The sequence below is a fragment of the Anser anser genome, assembly GCF_964211835.1.
Source record: "Anser anser genome assembly, chromosome: 3".
NCBI classification, from domain to species: domain Eukaryota; kingdom Metazoa; phylum Chordata; class Aves; order Anseriformes; family Anatidae; genus Anser; species Anser anser.
The window spans coordinates 85,193,017-85,210,643 of record NC_139722.1 but is presented as its reverse complement, the minus strand read 5'-3'; the positions used below and the strand labels follow the sequence as shown (position 1 = coordinate 85,210,643).

The following is a 17,627-nucleotide window of genomic DNA, read 5'->3' as shown; positions in this document are numbered from 1 at the left end:
TTTTTCCATAGGTGGTTGGCTGATGAACCGTTCCTTCCTTTTGGCAAGACTTTTGATAGTGACTTAAACCCTGGATCAGTTCCTGAAATCCCACAATCAGTCCAACAGTCTTCTGTTTCCTTTCAGGGATCTTTCCCTCTTGGGATGTATTTCCAAACAGCCAAGGACAGAGGGTTTTTTTGTTTGTTTGTTTTCCTAGTGCCAAAATTGCCACAAAAAAAAAAAAAACAACAAAGCAACCTTTTCTAATTTCTGAGCTCTTTTGTTCATTAACAAAGTCATCATCTCTTCAGACCCTTAGCATTTCTTACACTACTTCTGAGGCTTCTTCCATCTTTCAACATTTTTTTGCCATCAAAGGGCAGTCCTCCCAAACAATGTTAGACAGTGACAAATGGACTGTGATCATTCTTCGATGACAACTTACCTCTCCCAGTTACTTCAGGACTGCCTCAATGTGCTTTGGTCATGACTTGGTAGAAGTCAGCCGGAGCTCACTTGGGTTGTCAAAGGTCATGGAAAAGATACCGCTGTTCACATAAGTAGACTGGAGTTCAGAGCTGTATGCAGACTCCTTTCTTGTTCAGGGGATACTCGGTAGGGAAACCAGTATCAATCTGGTCCAAAAATGTTGTTTTGGAGCCAACATAGGAGTTGGAGTGTGGTGCTCTCCAAGGAGTCCAGCTTTCTGCTCATCTGAGGGGAGAAGAACCTCACTCCTTTTAGACCCAGCCGTCTGAGAGGAAATATAAATCCTTTGGCAGATGTTTTAAGCAGAAATATTCTTTTTGCCAAGGGAAGAGAGTCTGCTCCCACTGCTCTTTCAGGCTGTTGTGGCTACATTTAGGTGCCCAGCTACTAATGTTCCCCTTTCCAGATGTCCATCTTCCTTGGAACTGTCGTTAGAACTAATTACTAGTGTTAGGATTTTTCTTTTCAGATGGTGTCATTCATACAGCATTCACTCTTCCATCTCTGCTGAATGATGAACAGAAATAAGAAAAGTCTTTCTCTTTATTTGCACTCCAAAATAAGCATAAAGAAGATAGAATATGCTGAGAGAAATAGCAGCTTTTTTTAAAAAATAAGATTAGGTCAGACAAATTCCAAACCCTTTTTCCCAGAGTGATTCTGGAAGACTGTTTTGCACTTGTTTTTTTCTAAACAGATACTGAATGTGGTGGTTGCTTTATACTCCTTTTAAAGCACCTAATTACTCCATCTAAAGTTTCTGCATTTGATAGTTGACAGGAGAAATTAATTTTGTTTAAGGAATTTAAGCACATTGTTAATACACTGTCAGAGGACAGTGCATTACAGCCCAGAAATGTTACGAAAAATTGTCACTGTGCCCTAAAGGAAGCAGCCTGAGGGCTTTGTTACCTGTTTGGGATTCCTAAAAAGGTATTTCCACAAAGAATTATGATTTGATTCATTGTAAGACAAACCTTGAATTCTCTTTCAGTGAGGTTACTATAATAAGTTGTGTATAATACCTCGTGACATCCAGCTGCAAACACTGATTTGCAAATATATTGTTGGGTTAGAAGAGGCTGGGATTGCTTGAGGTGTGTGTCATCTTCCAGCTAAAGGGGGGCATTCTTTATTTGGAATATGCACTAGATATAGGTGGAAGTACCACAATGAGGGTGGTATTAGGAATAGAGTAGAGCAAGTGAGAACCTAATTTAAAAGACTATCATCACAATGTGTCCAACAAACAGTAAGTAAGCAGGAAGCCACTAACCGATTAAATTTAGGGAAAGGAGAACATGTTGAGCCCAAATATCCATTTTAGTTAATATCTGAATGAAGTTGATATTTGTTCTAATAACCCAGAATATTAAAGGTTGGCATATAAATCAACTTATGAATATAGAAAGTACTAGATTATTATATAACTCAGAATAATTTGTATGTATTTAAGTGAATACTGTCCTATCTTTTTGGATTATTTAATTTCTTCAAAGACTAAACACTAAGGAAAAGAAAAAAAATAATTTTATTTTTTTATCATGAAGTCCTCTGACACAGTCAAAGAAAATGCGTGGTGAAAGGTTGTAACATATATCTGCAGCTTGAAATCAATAATAACATATAGAGTTCCATTTAAGGAGAACATAGATTTGTAAACCTTGCAAAAGGTATTTATATGACAACAGAGCAGTGCAGTTGTTTTGACTGAATTTTTTTTAGAAGAGGTATGTAAAAATATGGAATTATTTATATTAAAATATAATCAATATATTAATTAGTCACACTAGTCAGAAGTCCACAATATATACTGTAAATGAGAGCTCAGTATTTCCAGATGTCTCTGAGTGGAGACTATACAAATGCAGTTCCTGTCAGGGGAGAGGACTGTTGGAATTACAGTAAAAACATTTCAGTGATTCTGGAAGGGCCAAGCCAACCAAAGAGCCATGAATGCAACATTCTCTCAAATATAACAACAACAACTGAGCTAAAAGTCCTTAATCTAACTCTCAAGAGTCTTCCACGATGTTCTGGGCATTATCAAAACCTCTTTGTAGGGTCAGCTTCAAGAAATACCCATTATACAAGTAAGATGAAAAAGATGAACTCTTCTTTAGAACGTCTTGCTATGAAACATACTACAATGATTCATATAGCTCTTATTTCCTATGTCACGTTGTTGAAGTGTGCCCCATCCCTGGAGGTGTTCAAGGCCAGGCTGGGTGGGGCCTTGGCCAACCTGATTTAGTGGGTGGCATCCCTGCATATGGCAAGGGGTTGGAGTTAAATGATCTTTAAGGTCCCTTCCACCCCGAGCCATTCTATGATTCTATGAATTGTATCTTTCCCTCAAGTTGTCTTATTTAAATAAAGATGGCTTTCCTGTTAGCTGCCTCTAAACTTTTAGAAACTCTTTGCAAGCTAAATGTTATTTTTCAATGGTTGATCAATTGATCTATTGATTTAGGCCCCTGTGGCAAAGTCATCAGGTATCATGACTTCGTTCTAATTTCTTTTTGACAGTGCAGTTTTTCAAGTTTTGGGGCTTTGGCTGAGTTCGTAGAAAGCACTATAGACAGACAAAGGCAAAATCAGACCCTTCAGTGCCTAAATCAATTCCAGTCATTAACTAATATCCTCCAAGGTCTATTAAAGAAAGAATGAGCTCATGTGAATAGCAAGGAAGTCTGTAACTTTTGAGATTGTAAAGCCACAGACTGCCTGCTTTGGAGTGAAAAATTGCTATCGTAAGCAGCGTGCCATATGAATTTCTTGCCAGTAATTTAATTAATATCATAACAATGCAGTAACTAAAACTGTAGCTATAAATTTTGCATTTGTGAACTTCATTTTTAGACATGAATAGGAACTTCTCATTGTGTAAAAGGCAGCAAGCTTGAAAAGGCTGAATTTACTCTAGCCATGTGAATTACAACAGAGGAATGTGTGAATTGTTGACCTATTGCAGGATCTCCTATTATTTTCCACAAGATTGCTCAGTAAATTGTATTACTCAGGCTGTTGATTACACAGCAGTGACTTGAACTGGGGAGTGTGGTAGAACAGTGAATCACAGCTTTGCACAAGATTTACCTGACCACAATCTTTAAGAAAAAAAAAATGCTGCTGCATCATATTGCTTTAGAAAAGATAGGCGACTGTCTTAGTGCTGACAAGTGTTGGTCATAAACTAAAGTTTCTACTCTTTCTTTGGCAATATCTAGACAACTAAATTTTACTTTCAAAATATGTCTGTATGTTAAAGTTGCAATATTCCCAAGCACAAAAAGAGCCATTCAGAGCTTAGAGAGATTTTGATGTGATTCCAGCTACTGCCTAGTAACACAGTAGTTTGAATCTATAGGCATTTGTTATAGGGAATAAAGATACTGTGAAGTTGGATTACTTAGTACATTTCATTTCATTAATGAAGGTTGGGTTGCATGTTTAGAATATGAAGTGAGCTTCTTCTCCCAAACCCTCAAGTGAAAAAGAAGTTTTTAAAAAAGAGGGGTTGAGATACCATGCTTTTCAGAGGGGTGAAACATCCATGTGACTGAGAAAAATATTTTAGGAGAACAGTATCCCTGTTTTCTAAGCACTGAGTAAAGTCCTTAGTGGACTGTACTTACCAGGAGACAGAAAAATAAAGAAATTGCTAGTACTGTGAACTGTTTTGGAAAATTGGAAGTCCAATATAGATGATGAATCACCAAATAATATTGTTCTGGCAGGTCCCATAAACAGTTGCTTACATGTAAGTCAAGATGTGTAACTCTCTGTACAGGTTTGTAAACTAGGCTACGTCTCTTTGCTTTGAATTACTGTGGCTAATCACCACTGATTGCTGAGACACGTAAAAACTTGTGCTGCTGGCTCCTGTTGACTGCCATTATTACAATAGCTATTCAAAGAGTAGATAAAGTCTCTGAGAATAATTCATAGGCATTATAGTAGTTTCCATGGGACTATGTCATTTTATAGAACGTACTCTTCACACTCTGGGATATGGCCGTTTTCCTATTTTTCATGACAATGACTAAAATATCAGCCTTATTGAATCAGGATAATAGACAAGTAGAAAGGTACTGGCAGCAGCTTGTGTCAAGCACCCATTTTCTTTACAGAGCAGTTCTAACTGCTTCCTTTAAAGACTGGAAGAACTTCTGCCTTAAATTGGATAGTCAATAATAATTCTAATAATAATAATTCTAATAATAATAATAATTGAGTGGTCAGTGTGGATTTGTGCAGTGACATTGAACATTGAAGCAACAAGCTAGTGAGATAGGCAGTCAATTTTTATCAGCCCTCCAGGAACTCCTACTTTTACTTTTGAGATTTGTCAAATATTTTAAGGTATAGAGTAGATTAACAACTGTGTATTATCTTAATCGTCTTGCATGTGTTTTTTCTAAATCCTAAACTCCCTGTGTTTCATATCCATTCATTCCAAAAACAGTATGCTTCAATAAATATTGTCATTTTACATTGCAGTTTACATTAAAAAAAAACTAATTACTAAAACTACCATTTTATCAAGTGATATATCATGCATTAAAATTTTAAATTGTTTTCAAATGAGTGTTCAAAATAAATATCTAACTTTGTGTCAGTATATATATCTTCAGATGGAATCAATAATTCAATGGGCACAAATTCTTCAGTCACTGAAGCATAAGCAGAACTTTGACACAGGAGTAACAGCACCTCTACTTAGTAAAGTCATCTGCAAAAATACTAACTTCAATGGGGTTTATGCGTGCATTGAAACTTAAGTGCACTCATGATTGTGGATCAGATTATGTGTGTGAATACCTAAATATTCTGAGAATTTCGGACCTACATGTCTCTTTTGAGCCACTAGACGTTCTCAGTGGCACCCTGCATGTCCACAAAGTGCGGTCTTAAGAAACAAAGCAGATTTGCCTTATAGTTGTCAGTTCAATTGTTAATAGAGCTAGGAATTGCCTTAACAAATGTGTGATGTCTTAGTCTGAAATACCAAGTACACGGTTACTAGGGATTAGGCTGAACAGTATCCTTCCTCAGGTAACCAAATTACCCAGAGGGTTTTTTTGGACTAAAGCTGGAAATTACAATGGAATTGCAAACGTGCCAAGAATTTTTGGGTGGTCTGGCATAGGGCCCTATTTCTCTGATGGTAAACTGTAAATACTTTCCTTTCCTTTTCCTCCCTTCCTCCCATCCTCTGGCCTTTATGAGTTGATAAGTAGTGAACTTCCATTTATTGCTCTTCCCATGGTCCAATCTATTTTTATTTCAGCTTGTAACTTATGCAGCTCAGATGGGGATTTTTTAGTCAGCTCTAAGCTCCTGAAATCAGGAGGTTTAATGGCAGTGTTCTCACAAACATAAAATTTGGTCCTGTTGCTTATGGAATGAACTACGATTTCCATTGTAGACATAGGGGTCTTGGACCTGCAAAGTGCCAAACATCCTGCAGGGGCCTCAGTGGTGGGGACCTCTCAAAGCTAAACTGTGTGTCCCACAGGGGTTTTGTGAAACAGTACTGAGAAAGGACTATGAAAAGAACTGGGGTAGCCCTTGTGTGATCATGAGTCCTTTTTCAGCAAAAGAAGAAGTATATAGGGGTCACAGCTGAAAAATAAATATAGGAAATATTTTGGTCGGACAGCAGAATAATTAAAACTTAACTGAAATGACTACAGAATGTGTTAAATATATGTGCTTTTCATGTAAAGAGTCTCCAAGTCTGGGCTAGGAGCTATTGTGAAGTTTAGTGCATTAGCCCTATGTATCGTTTATATTCTCTTTAGATATCTTGCTTTCTTGCTAAGTAACCCAATATCCTTGTATGGTGCTTTTTGAGAGAAGAAATACTGTCTGTAGTGTTTTTCACTTAGATTTTTGTCACATAGAGTACATGCAAAACAGAAAAGCTTTAATAATAACTCTTGACCTGTGAGCGTCATTGGTCTTGGAAAAAAAAAAAAGAGACTGATATTCAAGACTAATGTAAAGCTTTTAGTTTTTTTGGTGTCTTTTCTTATTACAGGAATTTTTACATATACACTCTAAAGGTTGTTCTGATGCCACACTTACACATTAAATCACCATAATCATCAGTTATATATAATGCTTACCAAATAGCTTCAGAGTGTGTCCATAATGACCCTGTTTCTACAGTACCCAGCATTTTCATGAATGAATTGGAAGTAATTGCAAAATCATTGCCAATAAAATTTGTGGATGACAAAGACTGAGAATAATAAACATTTATGAGGACAGGTAAATCATACAGAGTAACTGGAATTGCTTAGTAAATTAGACCTGTTGAAATAAAATACACCACCACTGTAAAGGTAGAACACGTTCCACATCTGAAATGGAGATCTGCAACTGTGATTTATTTCACCAAACTTCAGACAGCTGCAGTGTAAACATCAGCATCTGAGCTAGTTACTCTAGCCTTCTTTTACGGATAAAATGGAGAAAAAAAGGACACTCTTTAACTGCTATTAATCTAATGTGTTTTTGAAGTTTGTTTTAGAATAATACTGCTTTCACCATGAGAGTGCCTCTAAATTGAAGGCTAGTCCAAATGTGTGCCTTTGGTCTGATGAATCTCGGTACAGGTATCTGAACAGAAATGAAAAATGTTGTGTTTTTCTCTGGCAAAGAAGGCTAATGTGATCATTGAGTCTACAAGCAGGGGAGTCAATAGGAGGAGGGACGTGATTTTACTGCCTCTGTAACATAAAAAATACAGATGCAGTAGTCTTCAAAAATGCTGTTTAAAAATGTGTGTGTCCAAAAATAAATCACAGAAATGAACAGAAGTGGGTTGCAGTGGATAAGAGTGGAGTCTGAGTCTGAAAGTAGTGCAATTTTTTTATGTGTGCAGAACTGTGAGTCTGACATATTGGACTTGCAACTGGAAGAGGCAGAGAACTCTTTCCTCCTCTCTAACCTTATACTTTAAAACTTTATTAACTTCAAGGTGTTTATGGGATAAATTTGTCTGGGTCCCATTTAATTTTGTTAGATTAAACTGGATTTGTTTATCTTAATTTTCTCTTTATTAAAAGCATTCTATTGCAATAAATTTTCCACAGTTGCTCTTGATGTCTTATTTTAAGTTTCCAAGGAAACACTATAATGTTGTAGTTAAGTTAGATAATGTTAAGGAAATTATATTCATACAACTATCTGAAGGTACTTGTTTTTTTCCACTGATTGTACACAGGGTTTAGAGAAACTCTCATCTTGATTTGATTGCCTAAGTAGTGTGCTTAAACATAAATGGTGTGAATGACTTAAATATTCCAGTACAATTTAGAACATTACTAGCCTGTGTAGTTCTTTTGCCATTCCAGACACCAGAGTCAGTAATCCATGAAGATAAGTGCTATATGAACAGCCGATATCAATTACATGAGGTAATGCAGTCTGTCTCACAATGTACTGCACAACTGCAATATGGCATGCATGTGATGTGTCTTGTTTACATTCAGAATTCAAAAATAAGAAGTACAAACTGAGTTTGTTCAGAGGCAGGGTTCACCCCTTCCTAGTAGCCTTACACAGAATGTAACACTGCTTTTCTTCTGCAGACAGGTTAGCCTTGGAATCGCAATTGTCACCCTCTTCACAGCTGTATGGCAGAGCTGAGCTGTATGCTCAGCTTTTGAGGAGGATAACCTTGTGCAGGCTGGACAGGATAGCTGAACTGGCACTTATGAAGCTGGTCTTATTATTTTTATGGGGCAGGGCAGGGGAACGTTCGAATCTTTAGAAGTCACAGGTGAATCTGGGTCACAACAGTTCATTAGTCCAGGGCTCTGTGTACTGCCCATTTCATATACACATAGTTCATAACATGGTCATTTTCAAGACTGAAAGTGAGGGAAAAAAACCAAAGCTTTAGGATTCAATAAACCACAGCCTTTGTGAGATCTGCAACAGGATCTGCAATATCTTCTCAATTAATGCTTTCCTCTGGCCACCATGTATAAAATAGTGAGTTACTGAGTTACTAGAAGCACGCTTTCAGTGGTTGCTGCAAAATTAAATAGAATTAGAAACAGAAAATTGTTATTTATGCTTTCAGAGCATAATGTATTAGAGATCTATTTTGAAATGTCATGCCATTTTTTAAATGTCTGAACTCTTCTGACACCTTCTTCAATCAAAACCTAAGAAAAACTCTTTTAATTTGAACCCATTGGGTTGGTCAAAATTGTTCTTCCAGGTGCACATCTGTACTTGCCACTGAAATTTTTAGAAATTAAGCAAATCATAAAGTTGTGGTCAACACTTTATTGTGAAATGTTCACATATTTCAGGTATCCATACCTTTTAAGCTGTTAAAATATTAAATTCCAAAACACTTCCTTTTTAAAAATATTTTTAAAGCTTCCACAAAAAGAGAGCAGGAACAGAATTACATGGTGCTGCCTCACAGGATTATCATTATATAGTCACAGATTTTGTGGCCAGAAGGAACCATTATCATCATTTAGTGTGATTTTTGTCTTGCAAAAATATACCCAATAATATTTCATATTAAATCCATAATTTTTGTTTGAACTGTAGTTATAGGCTTTTACTATTGTGAAACTGACATTCACTGGTGTTTACATTCCACACGTGTATTTCATTTGTGTGTTTAGAAGAGAAGATCCTGGCCATGGAAGACTTTAGACCTTACATAGCTTTGCTCATTTCTACCTGAATGGGACTAGACAACTGAACACCAGCTGTCCTTGGACCTACTTCTTCTAGAGAAAGGATGGGAAGGAGAAAGAGAGATGTAGGAGTTACTTACTGTGTGGAGTTTCATTTCACCACTTTTCCCTTACAGACGGAGGCAGGGAGAGTTTCATGGTTTCTCTCCATGGCAAATTTCTGGTTTGTTTCTCTACCTCTATCTGTGACAAGGAGAAAGAAGAACCTTGTAGAGAGGAGAGAAAATCCATTTCCTATTTCTATGCTGTAGCCTAAGTATGAAAGGAGGACTAGCTCTTAATCAACCCTTTCATTGTAAAGAGACTCAGAGATGAAAAACATCTCTGAAGAGCAATGGTGGGGCTGCAGGAGCACATTTGTGCAGAAGAGACAATGATGCTGATTCATTGGCTATGCTTGCTTTGGTGAGAAGACATGTCTTCTCCCTGAGGGTGTCCACATGGGAATGTTTTAACAGTCAGCATTTTAAATATTGGGATAGCAAATATCAGTGACTGCTAATGTTTGGTGCAAAAGCAGTAGTGCTTGAAATGAATAGGTAGGGTAAACTTTTAAGAAGTATGAGAAATGGAGAAATAGTCAGGGAAAGAAGAGTGGAGTAAACAGGAAGGAATGAGAATCATTTATCTGTACTTTGAAGATTTTGCTTCCTTCTAAGGAGAGGTCAGTTAAGGATGGGATGTGTTCAGGACACCAGAATACCAAAACGGATAGGGAAAGAGCTAGTTCTTACAAACAATGTGGAAGCAAAGGAATAGGAGGGAACGGAAGAGGTGAATCATTTTCAAAAGCTTATTTCTGTGGTGACTGATATATCTAACTGCTTCAGGAGATGCTGCTTTTATCATAAATCTTCCTATCACTTAATGCCAGAACTGTAGAACTTTTAAAGTTTGATCACCATGCAAATAGATTATATTCTTCATCAGATATACTCTAGTTTTCTTATTTCACTCTTTTGTTGTTATTGTTTCATTTTTATAAGTGTCACTAATGGAACCTAAACTGTGGAAAACCGCGTAGTATTTAAAGCAAGTATTGACATGTAGTGATGTCTTGTGTATCACAGACTATTTTCATGAGCATTTTCAGAACGTGCTGGACAGAGCTGCTCGTGTGTTTTCTCAGGCTCCTGAAACACATATCATAATGAGTATCTACAAATTTAAAAGTCAAGAGGATAATTGGATAAGAAAGCTGGATACACGCTGAAAGAAAAATAACAACCAATGTTATTTTCATCTAGAAGCTGTAGAAATTATGATATTCAAGCAAATATTTAAATATTAATATTTTTCTTGAATCCTTTATGCAGTTAAACCATTGTCACATTTAAGAAAGGAAAAATGGTTCTTTAGGGTAGTAGAATTTTCCTGTACAGAATATTTTTTCATCTGCCCATTCTGAAGAGTCAAGTAGATTTTAAGGGTGGAATTTTGTCTGGTCCAATTTTGTAGGTGAGCCTTTGTGTTTAATGCACCCAAACTACATTCAAAAAGATGTGAAAGGCACCCAGCACCCTCCTATTGGTAGGTGTCAGATGGGAAGAGTTTAGGTTATAGCTTATTTTACTAGAAGAACCAAATATAACTGGAAATTGGTTTGCCTAAAGGTTTTAGAAGCACTACTCTATGCAGTCTGGGATAGTTAATCCAAGGTATAGGTAATTAATGCAGATTTTCAGAAAGCGTCAGTATTAAGATGACAAATCCCCAGCCGTGTTTCATCAGGAAAGCTGTAGAAGCACCTGTTGCAGTACTGGAAGAATGAAGAGAGGGAATTGAAATGTTACTATTACATTTTAACTCACCTTTTAATAGACAAATTTCCCCAGCAAATGCTTGGAGGAAGTGGAAAACAGGTGCTGGAATCATCTTCTGTCTGCAATAATTTGTTCAGAATAAGTCACAGCATCAATTTTGTCTTTCTCTGTGCCTTAGATTGTGGATTCAGCTAGCACATCCTGTGATACTTCTGCCTCCAATGGATTGTACCTATGTTATTAAGAGTGTCACGGGGTTATGCTCTTACTGTGGAAAAGCGTGTATTGCAGCTGTCTTTTCTGCTCTTCCCGTGAGCCTTCAACACTTCTACTCTCAGTTTTCTCCAGCACACCTCAGTGTGTGAAATGAATTGTAAAGCATGCCATCATAAGTTTGTCATGCATTTCTGTGACTAGGTTATTAATAAGTCTAATTATTTTTTTTAGTCTAAGACAAATATTTTCTTGTTTTGTAGAACAGATTCTTCAGTTTAGTGTTGATGTTAGAAATAAGGAAATTAATTAGGCACAGCATTGCTAACTCTTTCCTCTTATTCAAAAGCCTCTTTCTTTTCTTCAGCTAGGGTCTCCTTTTCTACAGATGACAAAAACTTGTTTGCCTTTATTGTTGGCAGCTCTGCACACCTGGGGGTTTGACTGGGAACGTGTTCTGAAAAGAGGTGCTTTCAATGGGTGTTGGTCTGTGGAAAGCTAAATCTCACATAGCTGTTACTGCCACGCTCTTAGATTAAATTAAACAGTTTGGCATAACTATTAATCACTTCAATTATTTCCATAATTCCAACTCCAAGGCAGCTTTGTATTTTTAGCTGGCTTAGTCATACCACGTGGCCATGACTTTCAAAGCATTGTCCAAAGGAGAGAAACAAGTTACTTGGATAAAGCTTATTAGGCTGGGAGGCAGAAGTGTGCTCAGTGACAAGCCTTCCTGGTGGTTTTGCAGCCCCTGCTCAGCCACCTGTTTAGGAGCAGCCACTGCACCTTGAACAAGAATGTTTAGGAGAGGACAGAACCTCTCTGGCATATGAAAACCTGATGGAGAACAGTGTAAAAGGGTGAGCTGACCAGGCCTTTGCTTGTTATTATGTAAGTCAATCCCCAAAATACCTCATTTTGAAAACAGAAAACATATCATTGAAACCCGGGACTGAAATCATTCCCAGAGCTGGGCATGATGCCCAGCTCCTTCCATCCTTAAGTCTCTTACAAAAGGGATAAAGACCATGACTCCTGAGGGGGTTTTGAGGTTATTTGTCCATCTGACACTCCCTATCCTTTACCTAGACATGAAGCCAGTGATGATTTAACCGTACGCACTAGTGCAAAGGTTAGAGGAAACCCCAAACTTGGACTGCTTGGTATTGTTAATGAAATTCTAGAAGACAAGGAAAAGCAACTCAAAAGAGTTATGTTAATGGACACTGTAACCTGATTTCATCCATCAGTCCCACTGTGAGCAAAGTGAGTCCTAATGGTGCTTCACATCAGTCATTGGCTTGTAACTTGTCGAGTAGGTTTTTTTCTTTCAATTACAAATCAGTCCCAATTTCCCTATTTCTGAGTTTTTAGTTGTAAGGCTTACTGTGTGCTACAAAAAGACTGAGAATTGTACTTGGGCTTAAAAGAATTTTTCTTTTTCACAAAGCTCCTTAAACCTAAAATTTCACAGAAGTCATTATTAATATCTAACAGGCCAGATTTATGTTTCAGATCTATCAGCGAGCAGCACTTGATCTACAAAGGTGTTTTAGAATTGGATTGTTGCAGGTTAGCAGGCTGAATTCAGAAATTGATGTACTCCCACAAAAACTGGGAGAGGTTATGCTGAAGCTGACAGATTTGGTGTCAGTCTCTTGCAAAGCTGTAATAGGGCTGGGTATGTCCATTAATTGTGCTGATAAAATGTCTACAACGTAAGCTTGTTTCTCCTGACATTCACCTTATGTCTTTTGGTGGTAAATTCAGCTATGCATAAAATTATTTCCAGGTGAACTTTTTGATTGGAGAACTAATTGTGTGGGAAGTGCATGCACCAACTGTAGTGGGTTCAGGCTGCCCTCCTTGTAATCTGTATCCTACAGATAAGTGGGGCAGCTGATACCAATCTTGATTTAATCATCCCAGGAATGCACAGAGGTCTGCTGTTTCATGGAGCAGATGGAAAGACAAAACTGCAAATTAAATGTGAAAGTGAGTGCTGATTCTCACTGTAAATATTTCCTGATTTGAATTTATGGTAAATAAGGAGCAGTAGAGTAAGAAAATTATGCTGTTCCGGACAGATAGAGCTTACAAGCTTTTTAATAGAGGTAGTGCTGTGATATACACAGTGAGCATCTGTTGGCTATAGAGTGGTTGGTTAGATTCAAACACACTTTCTCTGTTAATCTCCAGGCCTCCATCCCTGTTGAAGAGATCTTTGAGAACTGTATTTAAAATATTTCTGAAAGAATTTGCACTTACAACAGTCTTTTGAGAGTAGCAGAGCCTTTTGTAAGGAGAGAGATAATGAACTGCAGTGTCTTAAAGGCCAGATTTTTAAAGGTATTTAAGTGCTTGCAGCAATGGAAATTGAATATCTAGATGCTTTTGGAAGTCCCTCAAGATGCTTAGCTGTGTCTGTAGATGCTTTAATAAATTTGTTCCAAGTGGTTTGCCTAAGGTGCAGTTAGTCCCTGCTAGAGAGCTGGAAAGAGAAACTATTTCCCTTACTGCTGTAACCATTAATCATTTTTGCCTTCTTTATTATGACAAAGTGATAGGACAATATAACTGTTGTAATAGGGAAGAAATAACAATGAATTATAAAATAAAACCAAAGTTCAGCTTTTTCTGAGTAGCAGACATTTCCCGTAAGCTCATGCTTACAACTGTAATGAGTGAAGGTAGGTTCCCTCTGCTTGTGAAGTCTCTATAATCAGCACAAAATTATATGTGAAACCCTTTCTACATTGCAATTAAGGGTCTGTGAAATATTAGGTAACAGTTCTTTGAGGGAATTTGATCTTATTCATGCATTTTTGATAGTAAAATTCACATGCAACTGGTTATCTGTTCCAAATGATCGTAGTTCTTGTTATAAAATCTAGTATCTGGTTGGAGTATTTAATATTTCCATGTCTGTATTCATTTTCCTTGATATCTTCTCATTTATTTTCAAATACAGGGTGAGTATGAACATCAAGTGAAATTAATTTTTGTGCATTCCCAAAAAATAGTGATAAAATCCCCACAACTCGCTTCTGTCAGTGAGATCTTTTAAGATAGTTTTTCATCATTACTGCATACTCTCAGTTTTACTGTCTTTCTAATCAAATGCTTTTGTTCCCTTTAACCAGGATGCTGAGAAATTGGCAGGTGAAGAGTGTGCCTGGAAAGAAGTCAAAGATGCTGTAAATGAAGTGAGATATCCGAAATCAAAAGAAGGTATCCTTTCAGTGACAGGCAACAGACTGTCGTTCAGTTGTGAGCAGAATCCAGACAGCCCTTTAGTAAAGCAGTTCATCTTTTGCGATTTTTTTCCTAAAAGTTTCCATTCTTGTGTTGTTTTAAAAATAATTGTAATTCATTGTTTGGATTTGATGATCTTAGAGGAGGTCTTTTCAAACCTAAATGATTCTATGATTCTATTCGATGTGAGTACATTTAAAACATGTAATATTCCTAATTGTGATATTAGAGCCTCTGATTACTTGGACTGAACTGCTTCGTGGTAAGGCATAGCAGGTACCTGGGATGAAGAAGCAATATTTTGGCTCAGTTTTAGACTTCTGCCATCGCAGTATACCACTTCGTATAAATCCACTTCGAAATTTCAGCACTTCAAGCTGAAATGCTGTTAAATTCTTTGTCCCGTTAGTTCCTTTATGAACAATCTAGGTTCTCACTCCTTGCACAGCATTGGCAATAACTAGGGCATAATTACAGTCAGGGTAACTGCAAGCATTATGGAATCACTGTAAGTTATAATAATATATAACAATAATTGATAATTAAGCAAATCGAATGGGATAATCTTGCACTAATAAACAGGAATGGAGCCTAATGGCCATCATGTAGACATTCAATCCAATTAAAACACTACTAAACATCAACAACTGAAAAAAAAGACAAGTATAAGAGAAGTGGAGATTTTTACTATAAGAGCATGGCCACATTGATCCATCTCTTGTCTTCATCTGTTCAGTGATATTTCACTGACCATGAATTTCATCATATTGTAGCAAGATGCCTTACTGTTTTCCAAAACCTAGGCTGTATCTGGAGCTAGAGAAAATGAAATCTTCCAGTATTCCTTTTCAGCAGCATAAAAACACAAGTTTGCATAATGATATTCCAGACTGGAAACCTGTAATCACATTTTTTTCTGTAACAAAAATAATAATAATTTAAAAAAACCTTACTTTCTAACCCAGACAGATTCAGTTTGTTAGCAAAAGGACTGTTGTTAAGGGAAATACTTATCTAACTTTAACACTCATATAGTTTGTAGTCTGGTTTAAAGTCCTTTGTAGTCACTAGCTTGAAATGGGCAATACTGAATCTTCAGGCATTCAGCTGTAGTTCAGGGCCCATGTTTTAACCTGAATATTAAATTGTAAATATGCAATATACAGCTGCAATCATGTTGGTACCAAATGTATGGAGCCAAAATACTCGTGCAATTTAATGTCCCTATATTTAAATGCAGGAGAAATTGCACCTACTGAATTTTGCTAGGATCTTTAATTAAGTTTGCTAATTTCACTGATATTTAAAAATGAATCAAATGCACTGTAGTAGAAGGTATTGGGACTGATTGAAGAAAATGTCACTGCTGTCTATTCAGCTTCTGTTCTCAGATTTAGACAATTTGAAATGTGACATCTTTTCCTTCAATTGCAGCACAGTGCTGTACCAGTGTTAATTGTCATGAATTGGTGAATGTAGTACCTGAGGAGGGGGCTTGACATTTGTCCATTTGCCAAGAATGAACAGAAACCTTCCTTGCTGACTGAGGCACATACTCATTAGTTTCTGAAAATGTGTTTTTCTAGCAAATTAAATGAGTAGCGTGCACAGTTTAGGAAGTTAGTGACTCCCAAAATCTGATCTACTGACTGTAACTGATACAGTGCTGTAATGCTAAATCTGCAGTTAAGAGAACTTGAAACATTATGTGTGTGCAGACTGTCGCAGAACCAAATTCTAGTTTAAGCATAAAAATTGAGATGCTAAAGCCAAGAGTGAGGGGATTATTGTGCGCTACACAACAGCAGCAGAGCTGCTTGAAGGCTGCACCTCTAGTCTTGGGACTAGATGTAGGACAGCCAGCTTCACTTTTGTCCTGTTGCAGCTGATAGTGAGTTCTCTAGTTTGCAGTTTGTGTACATGGAAGTTTGGTCCCAACAGGTTTTGCTATTAGATGCTAGTGAATGAACAAAGTAACATAATGTAAATAAAAGCGGAGTACTACTATGCATCAGCTAAAATGGTAATCTTTAGTGCTGTAGTCAGTGCTTCATACTTACTACAAAAATTGTATCAGATGGAAATGCTATCCATCATTCTTCTGTTTGTCTGTCCTTAATCAGTTGTAAAGAATACATGGATGTTTGCCAGAGATATAGAGGTTAAGGTGCAATTTTATAATAACACATTCCTTCCCTTGTATGGTTCTTTCAATCCAAGGGCATGAGAGCAGTTCACAAATAATTAGTTTAGCCTTGTAACAACCATGCTATAAATTCTGGCCCAGCCGCAGAGTGGTCACATTCTTAAATTTAAGTATGTAAATATTCCTGTGTTCAGGAAGGACTAATTACTTCATTACAGGGTTATCATTGCACACTTAAATCCATTGCTGCATTGGGGTGAATAACGTTTTCAGTAATGTCATGAAGATAATTGCTGAACGTCCTTGAGTTGATTGTATAGAAAGGACCATGAGAGAAGCAGTGTTATTACGTCTCCTACTATAATTCTTCTGTTGCTTGCTTGATTTGTTCTTACTGGTGTGTATGGTAACATTTTTAGTGTTTAAACTGTTTGGTTAAACTGTTAAACTGTTTAAACTGATTACCTATTTAAATCTGGAAATATTAGTGTTCGTCTTAGCTGTGGTCAGCAAGAGGAGAAGCTGGTCTGTAGAGAGGCTAAACCAGTTTAACATGTAATGAAAATAAGTGGTTTGTGATCAGGAACATCCAACTGAAGTGAATGCAAGCCCCAGCTTATTCTCTGCCAAACACAAAAAACTTATAGCATTGGATGTAAAAATCATCTTTACTGCCAAGATCCTTAAACCTGAACTACAGTCAGACATCATAACTGTGATGCTTTTCTTTGCTATTTGTGAAGCTTGCATCAATACATGGGAAAAAAAAAAACAGACAACAACAACAAAAAACACAGTGCTCTTTACAACCGTTTCAAGGAGAAAGAAAATTAATTAATTGCAAGAAAGGTTCTAATTTATGATAATTAAAAAAAAATCTTGGGCAGCTTGAAAGTATGTGTCATTATTTTAGTACATAGAAAAATAAATTTCTTTTTTTAGCTGCTGAAACATTTTGTGAAGACACATTTCCATGGGTTCTTGCTGTTGGGTGTAAGATTTTGAGGAGTATCTTAAGTAAATAATAATTTTTCAGAA

The 17,627-nt window shown here is 36.8% G+C and overlaps 1 protein-coding gene across 3 annotated transcripts in view; it reads left to right on the top strand.

Moving 5' to 3' along the window:
• Window positions 1-17,627, top strand: part of SMYD3 (SET and MYND domain containing 3) — a 379,637-nt gene that overhangs the window by 312,730 nt on the left and 49,280 nt on the right. For all 3 annotated transcript variants that reach the window (XM_083830359.1, XM_083830360.1, XM_083830361.1), the window contains one exon: window positions 14,332-14,419. In XM_083830359.1, the coding sequence (XP_083686485.1) occupies window positions 14,332-14,419 (88 nt within the window). The remainder of the gene's footprint in view (window positions 1-14,331; window positions 14,420-17,627) is intronic.